We start from the raw sequence: 22484 nt of genomic DNA, 5'->3' as shown, positions 1-22484 counted from the left end.
GAAGATCCCTTGGAGAAGGGCATGGCAACCCACTCCAGTATTCTTGCCTGGAGAATCCCACTGACAGAGGAGCCTGGTGGGCTACAGTCCATGGGGTCACAGAGTTGGACACAACTGAAGTGACTTAGCAACAGCAGCATTATTACTCTTAAATCCATAAGTAATTCACCCAAATTAGTGTCAGAACATTTATAAGCCAAACACAAATGAAACTTGATACACCTATTACATGGGGTTTCAAAAAAAGCTCCTTGCTTTTTTGAACAGCCAACTGGAACCTATTTTTTAAAAATCCTAAATTAAAAGGAAAACAATGATAAATAAGAAAATAAATTGTGATTAACAGATTATAAATATATTTATTGGTAATATTATTGAGTACTGAATGCAGAGAACAGAATACAAAGAAATCATCACTTAAAAGGAAACATTAATCTTTAAAAATACAATATATTACATATATGTTAACCAATTTTGCACATCTGTTTAGAGTTACAAACAAATGCAAAGCTAATTCCAAAGCTTTTAATCTGAAGTGTTCTCCATTCTAATGTCCACTGTTTTTTGCTGTATTTACATCAAGTATGATTAATTTTGTTTGCAGCTAATCTAAAAGCAAGATGCTATGAGCTGACCCTGAGGCAGTCAGGTAAATCAGAAATTCCAGAACAGCTCTTTAGGACAGGATAAAGTCACATGAAAGAAAATGCCTCAATCTTAGATGTATAAATGCAAAAGAGAAAATATTAAGAAGCAAAAAGAATCACAGAAATACCAATTCTATTCTAAATTATAATTTCTAATTCTAGCAACAATTCAATTAGCAGTAGCTTATATGACTATGTTCTGAAAAATAAAACCATTAGTTCTTTCACCACAATTTTCTGACTATACCTAATGAATAATTATCAAGTCTTCATATCTTTTTTTTTAATAACCCAATAATATGATATAAACATAGCGAAATCATTAACAAGAGGCCTTCAAACACACTGCAGAAAGCTGCAATATGGTCTGAGGGCCAGATTTCAATTTACATAATATTACCATTCATAAAGAGTTTATGACACCTGGTACAATACTGCTCAGCGCTGTTAACTCAGAAATGCTCCATTGATTCTTTCCACCAGAGAACAACTGACATGGATGGGATTGTCATGACAATTCTAACAGGGCCTCTAAAGAGGACTGCACAGAAAATGAAAAAATTATGAACTATGATATGATCATGACAACACAGCTAGCTTATCGAACTGAATTTTTCACCATAATAATGGTGCTACAGAATTACAGTGACATTAAACATCAGAAATATTTATTCCTGCTAACTACTGAGTAGAAAAAGTTTTCCAACTGTATTTTTGATGAATAGAATATCTTTGAAATAAACACTAGGGGGAAATGAAAGTTTCTCAGTTGAAAATTCTCAAGTTCATTTTTCATAGACACTAACAACAAGCAAAGCAGCTTACAAAAAAAAAAATCAAACTTATCTTAAAAACAAATAAATATAAGATCAAATCAATCATTTTTGAGGAAAATATAGTTCCTTTTCAAAAGTTCTGTTTGGTTTGTGACTAGACTTGAAAATATTAAAATAAACCAAACAGGTCCCAACAATACTGATTTGCGCTACAAAATCTGAAAAAAGTGCTTCAAGTTTTAAGCTGAAGGTTTCATTTCCCCCTACCCTACTATTCCCCAGAGAAAGTAAATAGTGAAAAGCAGCTCTTGCAAAAATAAGCAAAAACAAAACAAAATTACCAACCACAACTAATCATATAAGATGAACTTTAAACATTTCACCCTGGTTGGTCTTATGTTAGGGTAAGGTTTCTGTAGCAAGGATTTCCTAGTCTCATCCTCTATCTCTCATTCCTTAGCCAATGCCACATTTTTATCAAACAAGGCTTTGCAGAGCCTTTCCTAAGAAGTCAGGCTGAGTTGGAGGTAGCTTTAGGACAGTATCCTTGACTACAGTATGTAGTTAGTTCCAACAGACAGGTTGTTCTTCTAAAAGGACTACAATGTGTAAAAATGCAAAAAGAAACAAAAGTACAGCCCTCACTGCTTTGCACTAAGAGATTTTAAGAAACTGAGAACAAACACTGGAAGCCAGGACACTGGCATCTATCTCCTCTCCCCGGAGCTCCTTTAATGCACCAGTTCAGGCTGGTTTTCCACGAAGGGCAGCACCCCACTCACATAGTAGGCGATGCCAAGAGACAGCAGAGCGATGACAAAGATCAAGAGCAGCACCCTCCAGAAGCCCAGATCCTCTACAAACTCCTGCCACGTGGTGCGGAAGCTGGACAGGACCCCCTCACCCTGCTGCAGGTTGGGATTGAGGAGGGAATGGCTTTCCATGGCGCTGTGAGAAAAGCAAGGGGAAAGAAAGGACATGAAACAAGACATCACCCATTTCAAAAACAAGAAACCACAGAAACTGCATTGTTTAAGACGACCAACCTTAAAATATACATTGACGAGAAGAAAACTGACATATATATTCTAACCCATTTATGTACTGATTTAAATACCCATTTATGTACCGATTTAAATATCTGCAAGTATTTGGACAATTTACCTTGAACCATAAATTGCTAAACAGTAATGATTATGTTCCTTGGTTTAGTATCTAGAAGAGTCAAAGTTAGAAGCTCCAAAACTTAGGCTATCTGATACGAAGAGCCGATTCATTGGAAAAGACCCTTATGCTAGTAAGATTGAGGGCAGGAGGAAAAGGGGGCAACAGAGGATGAGATGGTTAGATGGCATCATCAACTCAATGGACATGAGTCTGAGCAGACTCCAGGAGATGGTGAAGAACAGGGAGGCTGGCATGCTACAGTACACGGGGTTGCAAAGAGTTGGACACAACTGAACAACAACAATAAAAGCATCCCAACCGTGAAGCAGAAGTCTTGAAAAAGGTCAAGTGAGTCACTTAGCGAGTCATCAGATACTGTAGCAAAATACACTCTGGTTATTTGCAGAGTTCAACACAAGGATTCAAAATCTGAGAATTCATGTTAAGGAAAATAAGCAAAGATGGGAAAATCTAAAAACTTGTTTTATACAGTGTGTGAATTTCAAAGGTGGATTTTTATCAATTTAGTTCAATAATCTGACCAGTGAAGGAATTCCTTCTTTAAACTGAAATACTTTAATAATGGATGCTTACTCTTCAGTCTGTTATACACTTGGACAGGGCTAGCCATTAGAGATTCCTCTTACTAGCTTCCCCCCACTGGTTTTAGCTCTATCTTGTACAACAACACAAAATAAGTTTACTTCTCTTCTGTATAAAGGCTGAGTCTAGTTGAAAATAAGGTAGTACAGGTACCATAAAAACTATATAAGTGAGAACATGACTGCTACAAATAGAGTATAACTGACACTGGTATTCGAGAGGCTGCGCTGTGATGAGCTCGAAGCTCCCAGAGATTAGCACCCACAATTATGTCACAACACGCAGGACCAATAACAGGCTGTCATTTAGATTAAAGCCACAATGACCATAATCACAGGTATCAGCTACTGACTGCTGTTATTATTCTTCCTAAACTTCTTTTCATATTCTTCTGACCATTTTGGAACAATGGAAACAGCACAAAACAAGGTCTTAGAGTCTGGTTCATCAGGCACAAGTGGCAGGTTTTTTTGCTAAGTTACAACTTTACTTGATTCACTGACACTGTTAACCACAGCCCTTTCAGCCTTTCCTGGCATTAGTGTCTTTTCTAATCCTGGGAAAATGACTTCGTAAAGGGCCAGTCTGTGTGACATCCAAACTTTTTTTATATGTTAAAAAATGTTTATCTTCTGAATAGGAGAAGACATTTTCAATGGGAATCTATAACAATACAAAAATTTAAAGAAAACTCTAGCAAGTTCAAAGATAAGACTAGAACTCTGAGAAGCTCAGGAGAGGTTAAATTTTTTTTTTTTGGCTCACTTCTCTATTTATTAGACTAACCACTTGTGGAGAGGCAGAAAGCACTCAAGTTTTCTATGACTACAAAGTTATCACAAACCCCAAACTTCTGAGCCACAGATATTTCACTTACTCTGTTTAAAGAAAAGGCTTTCAAAACATCTGAGTTAGCTTGATACACAGGGACCCTGAACTCCATATTTTTAAATGCTTGTACTTCCTGTTCTAATAATGTCGTCATTTTGACTTACATGAAATTTATTGACTATGTCTGATTCAGAATGCTCTCATACTTAAAGGTGTTAGATATACAAGTATCCCCCACTTTTTGAAAGTTCACTTTATGCCACCTCACTTTTAAGAAACACCTACTATACTACCTGTACTTGCTAATTAAAAGAAATCCCAAGAGGATTTTTGCTTTTCTATGAAGAAAGGCGTAAAACAGAAACAGTGTTCAGCATTTGTCTTCCAGCAAGACTGGCACCACCAGGCTCCTTCCCCAGGGACCTCACAGCATCTCAGCGTCCAGCGGCCCCAGCCCTGAGCGGTGTTTGTGAGCACCTGTGTTTCATCTCAATTTGTTCTGTGCATCTGTTAGTAAGATGAGTCCTAAGGTAACTGCTTCTTCACTTTATGCCACCTGGACCTAAGGAGAAGGTTCCTAGGAACATTCTACTTTTGGACAGTGGGGGTGGGTGGGGACCTATAAAATGAGACTTCAGTCGCACCTTCTCTAAGAGCTCATGAAGTTCTGACAGTCAGAACTGTCTATGGTGACTTGGCCCGATGAAATATTTTTCTACTATCTAGGAAATATGTGATTCTAGCATGATGGTCTGTGTGTACAATGTGTAATTTTTTGTGTACAGTGTCATCTACACTGTCTCTGTCAGCCCATACCTAAATAAAAAGGAACTAAATTAAACTTAGGTTAAATGGTGTAGGGAAGTATTTTTCATCAACTTGATTTATAGGCCCTTAAGAAGTTACGCTATGTTTCGGGGAATTATAAGGAAACAGGAAAATACTGAATAGATTCAAAATCTTGCTTTATCTCCTATTCTAGAAAAGGCTAATCATCACACAGCTATGCCACAATGCCATGTGCTAGCCAACACCTTTAAGCTTCCCCCCCTCACTTTTTTTAAATTGATATAATTCATGTACCATAAAATTCATCTTTCTAAAGTACATGATTTAGTGTTCTTTAGAAAATTCACAGAGCTGCAGAACCACCTCCACTATCTAATTTCATCTTGGTCACCTCTATAATGAACTCTGTACCCTTCAGCAACCACCACCTCTTGTCCCTTCCCCTGCTCCTGGCAACCACTACTGCCTTTTGCCCCTGGCTTCTCTCATGGAGCATGTTTTCAAAGCTCATCGGTGTTGCGGCACATATCAGTATTTCATTACTTTTTATAGTGGGATAGTATTTCCCTGAATGGATAGATGATATTTTGCTTATCCATTCATCAACGATGGACTTTTGGGTGGTTTCTACCTTTTGGCTGTTATAAATTAAGCTTCTATAAAATTTGCATACAAGCTTTTGTGTAAACATGTTTTTTTCAATTTTCTTGGGTGTATACCTAAAAGTGAAATTGTTGGGTCATATGGTGACTCTGTGTAACTTTTTGAGGAGTTGCCAGACTGTCTTCCGCAGCAGCTATTTTACATTCCCACCAGCAAATGTAGGATGGTTCAAATTTTCCCACATCATTGCCAGTACTTGTTATTGTCCATCTTTTTGATTGCCGCCATTCTGTTGGGTATAAAGTGGTATTTCACTCTGGTTTCAATCTGCATTTTCCCTAATGACCAATGCTTTTAAGCTTTTTAGCTTAAGCTTCAACCACACCTTCCTATCACGACACTAAAGTGCAGGAGTAAGACAGGGCAACTAGGTAGTACAAGTATTAATAATTCAATTTTTAAAGAACAAGCTTTACCTAATGCTGTAAATAATACAAATCCTCATACTAAAGTGCAATGGCAGGTATGTGAAAGAAGCAGGAATAAATATTTCACACTGCACTGCTCAAATGACTAATCACTTCTGAGTTAATAAGGAATTACAACTGAGGCAAAATAAAACATATTTCTAATACAGAGATGCCAAGAAACTGGACAGTAACAAAATATACCAAGCAAGGTCCTGAAAATATACCAGGAAAGAGCACATCTAGAACATTTTTCATGGTACAGAAGGCCAAAGTCATTATGAAAATAAATTTCAAGTTATTTTGGAAGCATATGATCTTTAACAAAAAACAACTCAATGTTATTAAATTTCTTACAGCATTCTGACTGCCAGTCCAGAACATGCAGGTGAGAGAAGGGCTTGCAGCGCACCGCTGACTTCTTCTGTTATGTACTTGCCAGCCTTCAGTGATAAGTCATGAGGAGCATGCACCGTTTTAGAAGTAAAACACTTTAATTTCTTTGGACAATAATAAGTGTTTGCCACAAACAAAATAATCCTAAACTTGAGAGTGGAATCAGTGGTCCCAAAGAAGTACGCGAGCAAGTCTATGAAGAGGGAGGAAAGGAATCATGGGCACAGAGGAATCAAATTAAGGGTGAAGTATGAAAGCCAAAGAAGATTTCACCTGGAACTCACAGAGACAATGACCCGAACAGTCTAAGTGGACCATATGCTCCTAATTCTAAGTCCTGGTCAATCTGCTACTGAGTCAGTAGCTAATGAGGGCCCCAGTCCCCTGAAAAATCTGGGAGATTATCTAAGTTCATTATACTTCTTACCTTGCAACGTCTGGAAGGCTGAAATTCCACAGTGGTCAACCAAACTACAAGCTGGTACAACTGAATCTGGCCTAGAGGCTTTACCTGTTGAGCCCGTGATGCCAAGAGAAAAGATGACTGATTACCTTGTCAGAGCTTCCTGAACTATGTTCTAAACTGCTTTTAGAAGAGGAATGATGAGATATTTGAGACCCTGTCAGTCACTCCATCTTAGCTTCAGTTACATATAGGAGTCCAAATTTCATTTGTTCCAACTCATGTTAAAGTCACGTTCACATCACTGAATTGTGTATGTGTTAAATCTTGTCTTACTCTCCTGTTTTAATTTTCCCTTAGCACTTTAATTCCCTATCTCTGAAACTACCTTTCCTAATATTGTGCAAGTCCTTCTATCTTCCTCTGCCTTTTCTGAAATCCCATTCTTCTTGTAACCTGTACTTAAATTCTCAAACCTCTGTTTCCTTCTCTCCTGTTCGGCTCTTCTCCCGTGCACTGCCAGCTAAGCAGTGGGCTAACAGAACATTCTGTGCGTGTGGGCACACAATGCTTTCTGTTAATGGCTTTTCAGTCGTAATCTGGAGCCATAAGGACCAACAGAGAGTTCAAAGACAGTATCAAGCACTTTACTTGAAAGCAAATAAATATAAAGCTGACAAAAAGTTGTCATAAAAGATTCACTTAATGTAAGACCAGAAACTATAAAACTCTTAGAGGAAAACATAGGCAGAACACTCTTTGGCATAAATCACAGCAAGATCCTCTATGACCACCTTCTAGAGCAATGGAAATAAAAACAAAAATAAACAAGTGGGACCTGATTAAACTTAAAAGCTTTTGCACAGCAAAGGAAACTATTAATATTAACAAGGTGAAAAGACAACTCTCAGAAAGGGAGAAAATAATAGCAAATGAAACAACTGACAAAGGATTAATCTTCAAAATATACAAGCAGCTCATGGAGCTCAATGTCAGAAAAACAAACACCTCAATCAAAAAGTGGGCAGAAGACCTAAACTGACATTTCTCCAAACAAGACATACAGATGGCTAATAAACACATGAAAAGATGTTCAACATCCCTCATTATTAGAGAAATGCAAATCAAAACTACAGTGAGGTATCACCTCACACTGGATAGAATGGCCATCATCAAAAAATCCACAAACAATGAATGGTGGAGAGGGTGTGGAGATAAGGGAGCCCTCTTGCACTGCTGGTAGGAATGTAAACTGATGCAGCCACTATGGAGAACAGTATGCAGATTCCTTAAAAAAAAAAAAAAATAAAACTACCATATAACCCAACAATCCCACTAATGGACATGTACTCTGAGAAAACCATAATTTAAAAACACACATGCACCCCAAAGTTCATTGCAGCACTATTTATAATAGCTAGGACATGGAAGCAATCTAGATGTCCATGGACAGATGAATGGATAAAAAAGCTATAGAACATATACAAAATGGAATATTACTCAGCTATAAAAAGGAACACATCTGAGTCAATTCTAATGAGGCAGATGAACCTAGAGCCTATTAAACAGAGTGCAGTAAGTCAGAAAGTGAAAAACACTGTGTGTATTAACACATGTAAATGGAATCTAAAAAGATGGCAGGGACGAACCTATCTGCAGGGCAGCAGTGGAGACGCAGACAGAGAACAGACTCGTGGACACAGCGGGGGAAGGAGAAGGCAGGACAGACTGAGAGAGGAGCATTGGAACACATCACCACACGTAAACAGATCGCCAGCGGGAATTTCCTATTCGTCTCAGGGAGCTCGAGTCGGCACTCCCTGACAACCTAGCGGGTGGGATGGTGCGGGTGGTGGTGGGGGGAGGTTCAAGAGGGAGGGGACATACGTGTACCTATGGCTGATTCGTGTTGATGTATGGCAGAAACCAGCACAATACTGTGAAGCAATTATCCTCCAATTAAAAATAAATAAACTAAAAAAGACAAAAGAAACAAACCACAAAAAAAGATTCACTTGAAGGGACTTGCCTCTTAAAAAAATGAAATCTTAAGTACCTTTCACTCTCAGCTGTCTGCATGGTCTCTAGTTTTGAGTGAGTTCCTCTGTTAAATCCTTTTACCTCCTGTTCTTCCAATGATTCCAGCAATCGGATGACATCTTTATTCACTCCCCTGCGCTTTGCCAGAACTAGGGGTGTAGCACCTTGATGGTTGCTAGAAAGTCCATAAAAATAAAAATAGCTGTTACACTATACTGTTAGTAGCCATTTGTGGAGATCTCAGTGAGGAAGGCATGGGCCCCATTAACTCAAAATTAAAACCAGAACAGAACTAGTGGTTGAGATGGAGCCTGAATTTTGAGTTAACCTTTTTTTTTTCTTTTAGGAAAAAGGAAAAATATACACATAATCAAGAGTAGATAAATGAGAATAAAGAAAAAAGGGCATCTTCCTAGAAACTAATTGGAAAAGTCTAGATTCTAGATTCATTTTTTTTTTCTAGATTCATTCTTATCTGACATTTATGTATTTCATGAGAACAGTATCTATTTTTTTAAATGTCTAAGAACTAAAAGAAAAAGAAAAACCCAAGCTCAAAAGCAATCAAATAATCTACTTTGGTTCACCTAACCATTTAACAACAGGAGAAAGCCCGACCAACACTGAATCCTATAGTTAATTCCTACCACATTTTGTCCTATAGTAGCAGAACCATTTACTGTCTTATTCAGATTTAGGGACATTATAGCACCAATAAATTAGGTATAAAAAATGTAGCTTAAAGGTCAAGGTTTCTTTTTAAAGTGACCTGATATCGTTCCCACTCAAGAGACAAGGTATCACTAAAACAAAACAAAAAACACTACTTCTTCAAGTTGTTCAGTATAAGAAGAACTCTGAGTCCAGAGAGATAATGAAGCTAGCATGGTATATTACACGACAGAAGGCAAACAAGCTTTGGAACCAGGTGGAACTAGTTTTAAATTCCAACTGCGTTAAGTCATTTAACCCAGAATTCTTGTCTCAACTATTTCGTCTATAAAACGAATACTTAAGAGCTATTCATTCTGAAGATTCAATGAGCTAACACAGTAAATGCGGTGCCCAGGTCATAACAGATTTTCAACAAATGTTAGTTCTTCTTTTTCCCTTGTCTTGTAATACATAATTAATTAGCAGCAGAACCTAGCCACTATTTTCATAGAAAAATTTACACTGCTTCAGCACAAATCTAGAAGTCAGGCTCTTGTTCCCTCACTCATTGTCCTCAATACCTTTCTGAACTTGTCACTACACTTGATCAATGAGGAAACAAAATCAATAGATTCCAAGATTAGATTACCGGTTGAGAGGCTAATGGGAAGAAGTGACGAGACTTCAAAAACCACAGAACTTACCAAATATCAATTTTGAGTCCATTGGAAACCAAGAATTGAATAGTATCCACATGGCCACAGAGATGAAGAGCTGTGTTTCCCTGATAATCAGTGGCCAGGAGATCAGCACCAAATTTATGTAACAACTGGCAGATGTCTACATTCCCTCGGGCTGCTGCAAGGTGAAGGCCTGTTCTGCCCCTGCTGTCACGAATATTTGGGTCAAAGCCACTTTCCAAAAGCCTCTTGGAGTAGTTAAACTCTCCATCAATACAGGCTTGTAGCAAGGGTACATTAGTCTGAGAAGAATCATTTACAAAAACGTAGGACATTGTTCGGATGTGGTGGATGGAATGTGCCTGTAAAGAAACATGAGGTGAGTTGAGATTCAGAGAAGCCGAACTAAATCAAGACAGTGAAGTCATTTAGAAAAGTACTATTTCTTATCCTTGGTCTCCTGCCTCTAATAAATTACTTCACCAAACAGAAACAACATCAGAGTTATCAATTATATTTTCCATTAAAATGTCTAATTTTTCCCATATCTGCTGGATCAAAATTGCAATTAAATTATCATAAAGCCCTATTTCACTTTTCATCATATAAAAAGACTGAGATATTTTTAAAGTAAAGCAAGACATAAGTGCTTAGATTTAGCTTTATTACAGTGTCAGAAGGTAAGTTCCTTAAACTTCAAAGAACTACCTACACACACACACATACACACACAGCAGTTCTCTTTCGTATATTTGTTTTCTTATTGTACTTGAGATATTCTATACTGTAAAACAGAATCACGTACTCAAAAGTTAACTCAATCAGCATGAAAAAAACGATTAACTTAATTCACACTCAATAAGGACCTGCTCGATGCTGTTTGGGGCTTCCCCGACGGCTCAGCGGGTAAAAAAAACTGCCTGCCACTGCAGGAGATGTGGGTTCGATCCTTGGGCTGGGAAGGTCCCCTGGTGGAAAGCAGGGCAACCCACTCCAGTATTCTTGTCTGGGAAATCCCACGGACAGAGGAGCCTGGCCGGCTACAGTCCAGGGGGTTACGAAGAGTTGGACACGACTGAGCGACTATCACTTTCACTTTCAAATGCTGTTTAGAGCACAAAGGTCAAATTTTAATAAAAGAGAAAACCTAAGGAAAGCAGCAAACTAAATTTAAAAACCAGGCCTATCATGAAGTTGAGAATGTCCATCTTTTTTACAGTATTGCTCCTATTCTGCTTTTTTCTATGGTTATCTAGCTACTGATTTTGCCAAACTCCCACTGTGTGAAGATGGAGAGATGAGGTCTCCATGGGAGTAGCTGTGTCCATGCTAATATTGCACCCATCTGAGTAGACTCACTTCACCAATAGGTTTGTCCACACCTCTTTCACTGACACTCCCAGCCCCCAGCAATCTCTTGGGTCTCTCAGTGTGCATGCAGGCGTGTGCATCTCCACCCCACCTGCAACCATCTCTTCCTTGATTCATTTAAGAAAAAGTTAAAGCCTGACAAAAGAAACTTTACTAAGGACTTAAAGAGAAAACAAACCAAAAGAAGAAAACAAAGGCAGAGACTGCTGTGTTTGTAAAGATGGCTCCTAAGGTTACAAAAGCTTAGTCACAGATGAGCTGGCTTGTAACTTACCAGGCAAAGTCTTTCTGGAACACAGATGGAATTGGATGCTAGATCAATCTATTGTGCCTAACCTCACAGGGATTCAGGAAAGCCTGGCTCTGGAGTCTGGTGAGATTCTTGGCCGGTACTCCTTTTAGCCTGGTTTCCCACAGAGCCACTGCCCCTCTGGTCCTGGGCCATGTTAAGCTCTGCTGCTGCCATGGGGGCAAAGGGGAGACAGTAACACAGACTGAGGGCCTGTTCTGAGCCAGGCACTGCATTAAAGGCTTTTAATGAATTTTATTTACTCTTCCTAATAAGTCCATGGTAAGATTTACTATACTTGATTTTAGTAGGAGTCACCGAAGCATTCTAAGTCAAGGAAATGGCATAGTCTTAGTATATCATTCTTTCAGAAAGATGATTTTGTTGGCAATATAAAGAGGTTGGATCGGAGGGGCTCAAGACTGGAGACAAGGAGATCAATCAATAAGTTATTGTAGAAATCCAAGCAAGAAATGAGGATAACCTGATCTAATACAGTGGCAGAGAGAAGGGGGCATACTGGAGGGGATATCCTAGATATAATTAACACAGATATGAAGGGTGAGAAGGAGCTGTTAAGGGTAACTCTAAATAAGGGGGAAATTTGCTTATGATTAAGAATTACAGAAATCAAGATAAGATAAACTTCAGATTATGATACTATATAATACCTTCAAAAGAAAGTAACCCAATGGGAAGATGTTACTCAAAAAACAGTCCAAAATTCTCTTTCAAGGGTAATCTCCCTATTTTCCCCTATAGTATTCATTAACTGGATCATAAAAACAGACAGAGGTATCACAAACGTCTTAAAAAATTAAAATACCACGTATCAAGGATTTTTCAAGAGGTAATGTGCTTTGGTTAAATTCTCTAAGAATAGATAATGAAAAACAATCTACTTGGTGTTTTTGAACCAAAAAAACACTATGTTTTTTGGTTCAAACACAGTAAGAATTCTTGTGGTTTTCAGACTGGGATTCTTTTGAATATTGGCTCAGTAAAAAGGGCAAGACTTTCTTGTCTATTTTTTGTATGAGAATAAGCATGGTATATTTTGTGAATTTCTCTGTGTCCTTAAGAAACTACTAACCTCTAAATTTAATAAGCCTAAAGTCCAACGATAGATCACATTTTTCATCTTGGTCACAGAACTGAATATACCCAAAATCAAGACCACAGTTCACTGAAGTTTTCGCATATTATGAAGAAGTCCACAGTAGAAAATACTCACGTAAGCCTTAAGACTGGATCTTTCTTTGTCACGTGACAGTTTCTCTGAATTCTTAACAAGGTTCACCAGAATATCCAGAAAGGTGCCAGCAAGGATCTACAGTAAAGAGAAAATTCAGTTATAACAAAGGACCTGCTGTCCTACTAAACCAAGACAATGCAGAGGGACCTGTAAATACTTTCTAGAAAATCTATGGGTAAGGCATCAACTTATAAAGTTGGCAAAGCCACTGAGGAGTAATAAAGTGGCAAAAGGAGCCCACAAACACGGTCAGAAAGACGAAAGAGTCTGATAATGTGCCACCAGCAGTGAAGAAAACTCACTGGACTGTGAAAATTCGCTCGAACTTACTAGAATTTGAAATGCATATTCTTCACATTAGAAATGGTGGCTGCATCTCAGGTTAGCCCACCAAGGCAATTTTCAGAAATAAAATGCTATTTGCAGTGGGGGGAAAAAAGTAAAAACAATACAATATTTATGTTAAACCAAATAGGTACATTTAAGAAAAAAAAAATTTCTAATTTGTCTTGAATGCTGGTATACTTAATTTAAATCTCCTCTGAGATTGTTCCCCCATCTTTTCTTTTCAGTGTGAAAGGAAACTGGCTAAGATCTAACTGCAGTCTTTTCCACCTGCCTGACCTCACCCCTCTCGCACCTGGGTGGTACCCTATCTCTGCGCTTTCACCGGGATCCCCTCAGGTTTCCCCTCAGGGCACTGAGAGACATTTCCAGAGTCTTCTTTTTGACCACTCTCTCCTCTTGAAGGAACATGGAAGGGAGGGAGGTTATGGACAGGAAGTATGGACCACAAAAAATCAATAGTAATTTGCTAGGCAAACATTTCTGTGTGCCAAAAATGTTCTAGATACCATGCAAAGTGGTAAAATTGGAAAGTAAAGTCTAAATTCCAAATTTATAGCTCCAGCTGAAATTCATGACTTTTACTAGTCATTCATGCTGTTATCAAGTCCCCGTAAGTAAACTTATATAGGAAAGTAATCAGTGGCATTTTAGGAAGCTCCCTTTACCAATGTAAGTTAGGTTGTATCATAAAGGCTATCAGTTTGAGGCTGGAAGTGAAGACAAGGGCTGACAAACTGCATGTGAGGACCAGTCCCGTAATAGCTCAGCAAATACCATGATGACACAGTAATACTCAAAACATCCACCCTTCTCGACTGTTCCCTAGTTTTCTGAGTCTGTAATACCAGTTTAGACAAACTTCATTTATCACTGAGCCACTCAATTGATTTCCTTGAACAAATAATCTGTGTTCACCCAAAGCTTACTATTTTCTGAGTCTCTTGTCCTGCCCACTGGAGCTGAGTGTTCATGACCAAAGCCTCTAATATATTAATATAAAATCTGCCTTTTTCAATGTTAAAATGGTACAGGGGTTATTTTGAAGTTTTTAACATTTATATTGGGTTAGCCAAAAAGTTTGCTCGGGTTTTTCCGTACAATCTTAATGAGAAAACCTGAATGAACTTTTTGGTCAACCCAACATTATGAAAAGGACAATTGCTGCTTTGTGATTGGAGACAGAATTATAGATTATATAGTTATGCACCCCTAAGTAATTCAAATGTTTCCTTAAATTCACAAGAAAGACTATTTTCCGCCAGTTTCTTTTGATATGACAAGGACCCATAAGAAAATAAAACTTGATCAAATTGTAAATTTACGATTTCAAACTAAATGTTATATAAATGCATTAGACTTACTTATTAGAAACCTGCCAAGAAAATGTCAAAGATCCTAAATAAATCACTGGAAAGCTATTAATAGCTTCCCCTCAAAATAATAGAAATGAATAAAAATCAGGATATATATTAACTGTCGTCCGAAGGGTGAAGAGGACTAGAGATTTTTTCAGTTCAATTTTTTGAGATAATTGTACATTCAGCTTCAGCTGTAAGAAATAATACAGTGAGATCCTGTGTGCCAGTCAGTCAGTCTCCCTCATGATAACATATGAGTAAAATTGTAGTACAAGAAGTTGTAATTCCTGTATTTTAAAATAACACTGAATAAATGAATAGGTAAGAATGTCATTTGTGTAGCACTTTAACAATTCTGTGTATCTGAAGTCTGATATCAAAGGTGGGCTTAATGAGGTTTAGATTTTTTAAAGGCCTGGAGTCATATTCCTGCTATTTATTTGCCTAGTAAGCTCTCCCCTCTCCTGCCCTGGTCGCTTTGCCTGGCTCATGGGATCTGAGTTCCTCCACAGGACCAGGGACCGAAGGTATTCATTTTCCCCATGTAAGGAAAAAAAACAGGAGAAAGAAAGGTCTTCTTTGAGGTCATTTCTCTGGGTGCTAGAAGAGTAAGAGGTTATTTATGGAAGAATTTGTAGAACTCACCATGTGGAAGGGCTCAGCTGGAAGCCCTGGTATCTACCAAAGGGAATGTGTCATAAGAACCATTTCACAAGCAGAGTTAGAGGCATTAGTGTGTGATATATTTCAAGACTCACGGAAGGCTGAGTCTGTCACCTTGTGAAAGGATGTGGGCATACTGCAGGCAGCCTTAGAGGTGGGCAACGCAGGAGGTATCCGAGAGAGACGCGATGCAGTCAGACTGCTGCCAGGGGCTGCTTTCAGGAGTGTATAGGACTCCAGAGGCAGCTTCCCTACAGTCAGAGGTTCAGAGGGCTTGGCTGCCCCACCCAGAATGTATCTGGAACTGGAACACCTAGGTTTGAGCCCCACGTCAGCTACGCAATAGCTATATGACTCAAGTACCCAAAATGTAAATTACCACCCTCCCGAGGCTGGGCACAGCTCTGAGACCAGTCCTCAACTGTACTCTAGCTTGCATAGAGCACTGATCCCCTGTTAACACAGCAGTTTCTAACAAGTGGGTGACCTCTAGTGGGGAATAAAGACCTCAAAGAAAGAAAACAAGAACTGGTTCCTCCTCGCAGAGGAAAAATGACAAAAACAGCCAATAGTGGGAATAGTCAAGCCCCAGGAAGTCCTCAGGTTGTTCACCATGGCCTAGTTTTGATTCCTAAGGGACAGTGTTCAACGACTGGTTCAGAGGCCAACTCCCTGGGATTGTTAGAAGGAGGACTCTGGGGGTCAGGTCTTAGAGGGCTGGTATAGCTTAGCTTTAAAACTTCCAACTCCATGCTCTATGGTTCTGCCCAGGAAACTTCATGAAGATGGAGTCACTCATTCTCTGGGACAAGGCAGTCACCCAGATCTCAGTAACAACAGCTCCTAAAGCCAAACAGCGCTTGTATAAACCCACATAACAAACAGTAAGGAGGTTTCAGTGAAAGCTTGTGAGTCGCCAACTTGATAATAAAGTTCTAGTTAATACTCTTTTTTCTTTTATATTTTATAGTTTTATTTTACATTAATTTTAGGTCAATCTCAACAGCTTTAAGTATTCTTGATGGTTAACAAATAGTGAAGAAAACATGCTCTATTTTAACATATATTTACTATACCACAACTTTAAATTGGTCTTCTATATCCAATATCACCAACCATACATAATGTATTGATTTATTTTTCATTTTGAAAAGTCACTGGGAAAGGGAAGACCAAATGCTACATTCTTGGTTCAAATGGACTGACAGCCTTATGCCTACACAAGCAAGTTCCAAACAGTCAACAAAATTCAAGGAAAAATGGCATACCTGAAGAGATGTGCTATCAGATCTTATTGCCTGCATTTTCTAATGTCAAGGGCAAGTACTAAAACTGAGAATGACATTCAGTAAATGGAACCCCCAAATCTAGATTCACTATACCATACCTGGTTATTCTTATCCTTTTAGAAGGATACAGTTACTTTTAAAACATAAAATGATCTCAAAGAACCATAAAACAAGAATGCCCAATGAATTTATTAAATCCTAACTGCTTGCACTTTAAAATTACCTTTCTTAAAACCTAAGCAATGCAGGATCCGCAGACATTAGACGAGGCGATAACAAGCCCCATGTAAGAGAAAGTGAGCTGTGAGCAGTCTTCAAACTCTGTCCCAAAACACAGGGAATGTATTTCTCCGTCTATTTATCTTCAGCAGCTATATTTCTCTAATGTTGTTGTTTAGTCGCTAAGTCACGTCCGACTCTTTCGTGACCCCGCGGACTACAGCCCAGCAGGCTCCTCTGTCCGTGGGATTTCCCAGGCAAGACTACTGGAGTGGGTTGCCATTTCCTTCTCCAGGGGCTCTTCCTGACTCAGGGATTGAACCTGCAGTGCAGGGGTATCCTTTACCACTGAGTTCCCCTTGGAAGCTCCATATTTCTCTAATAGAGTGGTCTTGATAATTTCCAAGACTTAGAAAATTTAACGTGTCTAAGTTTGTTATTAAGTGTCAGAGTGGATTTCAAATTTAGTCTATAAGATTTACAAAATGCCATGCAGCTTCTATACAATTATTAAGATAATCAGGAGAAAATGGTTTATACAAAGCTCTGCTGCTTGTTTACAACTGTTTTTAAAATTCCTGACAGACCATGCCTCTAAGAAGACAAAAACGGGCCTGACCTGTCTGTGTATCCTGGCAGATTACACAGTGCCTGGCACATGGTTTCTTGAAACCCAGACATGGGGGAATCCAGTAATTCTTTGCTGAATGTACACTCAATTAAGTTCACTATAACAGGATTTTGAAGTAACATTTTTTCTTATGACTAGTTCTATAGTTCATTGTTAAATTCTTAGGAAAATAAACATGAACAAAGAGAAGAAAGTAAGTTACCATAATCCTAACAACTAGAAGTAACTATCATTGATATTTTGATGTTACAGTCTCACAGCTTTTTTCTCTATATGAATGAATGTTTACTTCATACTATACATACTAACGTTAAACTTTTAAATTTATTATATTGTGAACATGCTTCCATGCTACCAGTCTTCTACATTATTTTTAATAGTTATATTCTATTGTTTGGATGTACCATAATTTTATTATTGAATTTCCTAGCATATTAAAAAAGAATCCACCCTACAGTCTTCCAATTATTACACAGATTCAAATTCACTGACACTGTAATTCAGTCAAAATGAAGATAGTCTAAGAGAATTTTTAAATAATATTTTTGGACAAAATTTGACTATCACAATAAGTTTTTAGGCAATGTATTTAAAAAATGTGACACAGATGAACCTGACTATAATGAAAGGCTATGGAACCAGCTTCATTTCTTACTGGCAAATGGTTTACTGTGATAGCAATCTTAATGCAAGGCTTGCTTTGCTCACTATGAAACTTCCAAGATTCTTATTTACAGTTCACCTTAAACTAAGTTAGATTTAGGGTCCTTTTGCTGTTGTGATTCAGTCGCTAACTTGGATACAATTCTTTGCGACAGCATGGGCTATAGCCTGCCAGGCCCCTCTGTCCTTCACTCTCTTGGAGTCTGCTCAAATTCATGTCCATTTAGTCAGTGATGCCATCCAACCATCTCATCCTCTGCTGCCCCCTTCTCCTGCCCTCAATCTTTCCCAGCATCAGGATCTTTCCCAATGAGTCAGCTCTTTCCATCAGATGGCCACAGTACTGGAGCTTCAGCCTCAGCATCAGTCCTCCCAATGAATATTCAAGGTTGATCTCCTTTTAGGATTGACTGGTTTAATTTCCTTGCAGTCCAAGGGACTCTCAAGAGTCTTCTCCAGCACCACAATTCAAAAGCATCAATTCTTTGGTGCGCAGCCTTCTTTATGGTCCAACTCTCACATCTGTACACGACTACTGGAAAAACCATAGCTTTGACTATGCAGACCTTTGTTGGCAAAGTGAGATCTCTGCTTTTTAGTCTGCCTGCAATGCACGAGACTCAGGTTTGATCCCTGCCCTGGGTTGGGAAGATCCCCTGGAGGAGGGCATGGCAACAAACTCCAGTATTCTTGCCTGGAGAATCCCACAGACAGAGGAGCCTGGCAGGCTACAGTTCATAGGGTCACAAAGAGTCAGAATGAAGCAACTTAGCACGCACACATCATTTCAGGCTATTTCAGTGCAGAATACTTAAAGGAGGAAGTTTAAAAGTAGAGCCTTCTGAATTTTACTTCCAAGGCTCAAAATGATCAATAGAAGTTCAAAAAAGTACTTTTTAGATAGAGCTGGACTCACCACAGATATAATTTTAGTTTATATTTAAATTTGTGGAGCATACACATTTTATGGTATTTCCAAGTTGAATTTAACTGTCTAAAATTTTTTAATTTTGTGATTTCTTCAATGCCAAGTTATCAATTACTTCATTATTAAAAATCTTTTACTGCAGTAAAGGGGAGGTTAATTTCAAATGTGTGAATTAGAGAACGCTCCTTTAGGAAAGGCCAGTACATTGTGCATAAGCTCATATATTGATAATAATTAAAAAAGTGGGCTAATCAGGTATTACTTAGGTGATATTCTTAGGGAACAAAGAATTTATGTTTATAAATATTTATTATGTTATGAGTATTATTTATAATGAAAGGGCAAAATTATTTATTTGTATGCTTGCTATTACTCTGCAAACAACTGCTTAGCAACATGTTTAACATTTATCAAGTTATTATACTCCAGGCACTGTTTAAGTATTTTTCTAGTACTGAGTCCTCATGAAAAAGACCTATATGGTAAGTACTACCGATATCATTATTCACATTTTTATAGGTGAAAAAACTAAGTCCCTAAGTTTGTTTTCATAAGATTCTTTTTAATATAATGAATTAGTTTTTAGCAAATCTTTTCATCAAAGGTCATATAAAAGGAAACATTAGTCTAGCCTACACACTCTGAATTAACTCTTAGAATCATTTCACTAGAAGTAAACTTTTTAAACTGTGGCAAAACAATAAATATCTGGAAATGTTTCTTACTTGGCAAGAAGTGTCAGTCTAGCACATATCATTCTGATAAACTCTTTGCAATCATCTCACACTAAATTTTTTTAAGAGTAAGAAAAATTAAAATATTTGGAAGTGTTTTCCACTTACAGGAAGTAACTGTGTTCCTGGACTCAATATTCTCAAGCATTTCTTACTTGTTGGGATAGTGAGAAAATACTTGCCTTAATTTTTATTTCTCCATCAGGAAATCACAAGAAACCAAACAAGAATTTCTAAAATATATATCCTGAAATATTTATATTACTTACCATTATTTTTAAATTATTAAAATTCAGTGGGACTTCCCTGGCAGCTCAGTGGTTGAGACTCTATGCTCCCAATGCAGGGGACGTGGGTTTAATCCCTGGTTTCAGAACTGAGAGCTCACATGCTGCCTGGTACAGCCAAAAAAAATGTTTTCTAGTTACAATTCAAATTTCAGAAAAATATTGACTTAATGTAGATAAAAATTAAATTTTTCACAAAGAGAATATTATCTTAGATATTTTATTCTGATGCCTTTTAGTATTTTCTAAAAATTTTTACTGTGTTTGCCATGTTAAAAATTCTTAGCAAGGGACTTCTTCCCACTGAAATTTCCCATTTTCAATGTGTAGTAATAAAATAAAGACATGAAATTAGTACTGGGAGATCAATGTGAAGTGTATTATATTACTTTTGCAATAAGGTTATTTGATTTTTTTAAAAAAGTTTTTTCCTAGCTACCGCCGTATTTTGCTTACGTGACCTAATGGTGCCACCTTGTGGCCCACCTGGGCTTCAAAAGCAACCTGAGCATCTAGTAGCAGCAGCAGCAGCACCGGTGTAAAACCAGAACGAGGGCCTCTGGTTTTCCTTTGTCTCATCTCAGTCACTTATTGTCATTCTTACTAATTTTGAAACTGTTCAGAATTGGGATGAACTTCAATTTTCCTTAGAAAAGAAAAGCTTACCTAATATAATGTGTGTCAATTATACCTCAAAGAAGAAAGAAAAGAAAGAAAGGGAAGAAGGAAAAGAAAGGGAGGAGGGAGGAAGGAAGGGGAATCCCCTGGCAGTCCAGTGGTTGGATCTTGGTGTTTTCACTGTCAAGGGCCTGCTTCTGTCCCTGGTCCTGCGAAGGAACTAAGATCCCATAAGCCAGGCAAAGCAGCCAGGGTAGGAGAAGGGAGAAGAGCTTACTAGGCAAATAAACAGCATAAATATGATTCCAGGCCTTTTAAAAAACCGAAACCTCATTAGGCCCACCTCTGATATCAGACTTCATATACACAGAATTGTTAAAGTGCTACAAAAATGACATTCTTATTTATTTGGTGTTATTTTAAAATATAGGAATTATAACTTTTCATAAATTATTGTTTATTTTCTAAATAGTACACAAAATTTAACCAGACTTCACCTCAAATCATCTGAAAGCAAAAGACTGAGTTCTTAGGAGTATTCCTGTGAAACATTTACAGCTGAAGGGTGATCTAGGATCACCTAACAGATTATCTAACCCAAGCTCCCAGGTTTATAGACGATACTGAAAACCAGAGAGGCTGTAACTTTGCATGTCAGCCCTCACCTCTAGGGTTCTAGCCTTATTCATGATCTATGGGAGAAATACAAGGCACATCTTCAACGTAGCAGGTTTTCACAGTTCTCCTATAACCTGCTCCCATTCATGCTCTGAATTACGTGCTAGATGGAAGCTAGTGTATGTGGCATCCTTAATATAAAACACCCATTCTAGTGACAAAGGGCAGAATAGGACACTCCCTAAGCTACACAACCCAAGAGAGGTCTGGTCAGCACCACAGTGGACCCTGCTCACAAGTAACTGTCAATGAGGGACCATTAGGGAAGCAACTCAGCCCAGGGTCGATGGTGTGGTGGTCGTCAAGTGGAGAGTGAGGTAAGAGGCAGGTTCAGGCCTTCTCCTGGAGGCCCTCCAGCTCACCCAGCAGGTCAGCTGGAGGGCCCAGGGAACAGACTGGGAACTACACCCTGAGGGCTCCAGAGCCATCACCCAAGGCCCTCCACTAGCCATGGCCCAGGCCTTGAGGAGCGGTGAACCTCCCCGACCCCATCTCTGTGACTAATACGTAGGAAGAAAGTGCAGAGTTTTAGTAAGAGAGTTGAGTGTCTAAGGCTTTAAAGGGAGCCTTTGGTTCTTTTCCTGCTGTCTCTCCTTTGGACTGTGGGTAACCTATTCTGGGGACACATCTTTGATACCCCAAGAATGTAGTGAGTTACATGCTTAGAAATGGCTTTAGTTTCAAGAAAGAGAAATACGGAATTTTTCCCCACTAGGTTTTTTTTTTTTTAACCCAGCTTAGGAGGATAAACTAAGTATAGGATTACAAGCAGAAGTTTTGTTTTCTGGCTGGAGCTTGCCTTGTGCTGCCACTTAGGAACCTAAGCTGTGGGGCAAGAAGTAGGAAATGCCAGGACTATACAGCCGGATGGAGTCAGCAGTCCTGGTAGCTTCCTTAGTGGAACAGTAATTCCAAGTGGACAAGGAGTCACAGCAATCCTCTTTCTGACTGAGACCGGCCCCCATGCAGCCTCTCCTAGTGAAAGGGCAGATCTGTGAGTTGGCTCAGATTACATCTGCGTACTCAGAGCCTATGGTATCTTTCAGAAACAGGACTAGAGGCTGGCAAAACTCTGTACCACTTTCCCGTGGAACTAT

The 22484-nt window shown here is 38.5% G+C and overlaps 1 protein-coding gene across 3 annotated transcripts in view; it reads right to left on the bottom strand.

Moving 5' to 3' along the window:
* Window positions 1–339: 339 nt before the first annotated feature.
* The window catches only part of ANKRD46 (ankyrin repeat domain 46), a 32766-nt gene continuing 10621 nt past the window's right edge, over window positions 340–22484 (bottom strand). Inside the window, exons 1-5 of one of the 3 annotated variants that reach the window (XM_043880068.1) lie at window positions 20074–20116; window positions 12951–13046; window positions 10081–10418; window positions 8739–8897; window positions 340–2371 (exon numbers count right to left, since the gene is read on the bottom strand). In XM_043880068.1, coding sequence (XP_043736003.1) covers window positions 2155–2371; window positions 8739–8897; window positions 10081–10418; window positions 12951–13046; window positions 20074–20076 — 813 coding nt within the window. In that variant the 5' untranslated portion in view covers window positions 20077–20116 and the 3' untranslated portion in view covers window positions 340–2154. Of the gene's footprint in view, window positions 2372–8738; window positions 8898–10080; window positions 10419–12950; window positions 13047–20073; window positions 20128–22484 lie in introns of those variants that run through there. The other 2 variants (XM_043880070.1, XM_043880071.1) reach the window with 2 other exon arrangements.

The sequence above is a fragment of the Cervus elaphus genome, chromosome 21 (assembly GCF_910594005.1).
Source record: "Cervus elaphus chromosome 21, mCerEla1.1, whole genome shotgun sequence".
Classification (NCBI taxonomy): Eukaryota; Metazoa; Chordata; class Mammalia; order Artiodactyla; family Cervidae; genus Cervus; species Cervus elaphus.
This window is presented reverse-complemented; position numbering and strand designations above follow the sequence as displayed.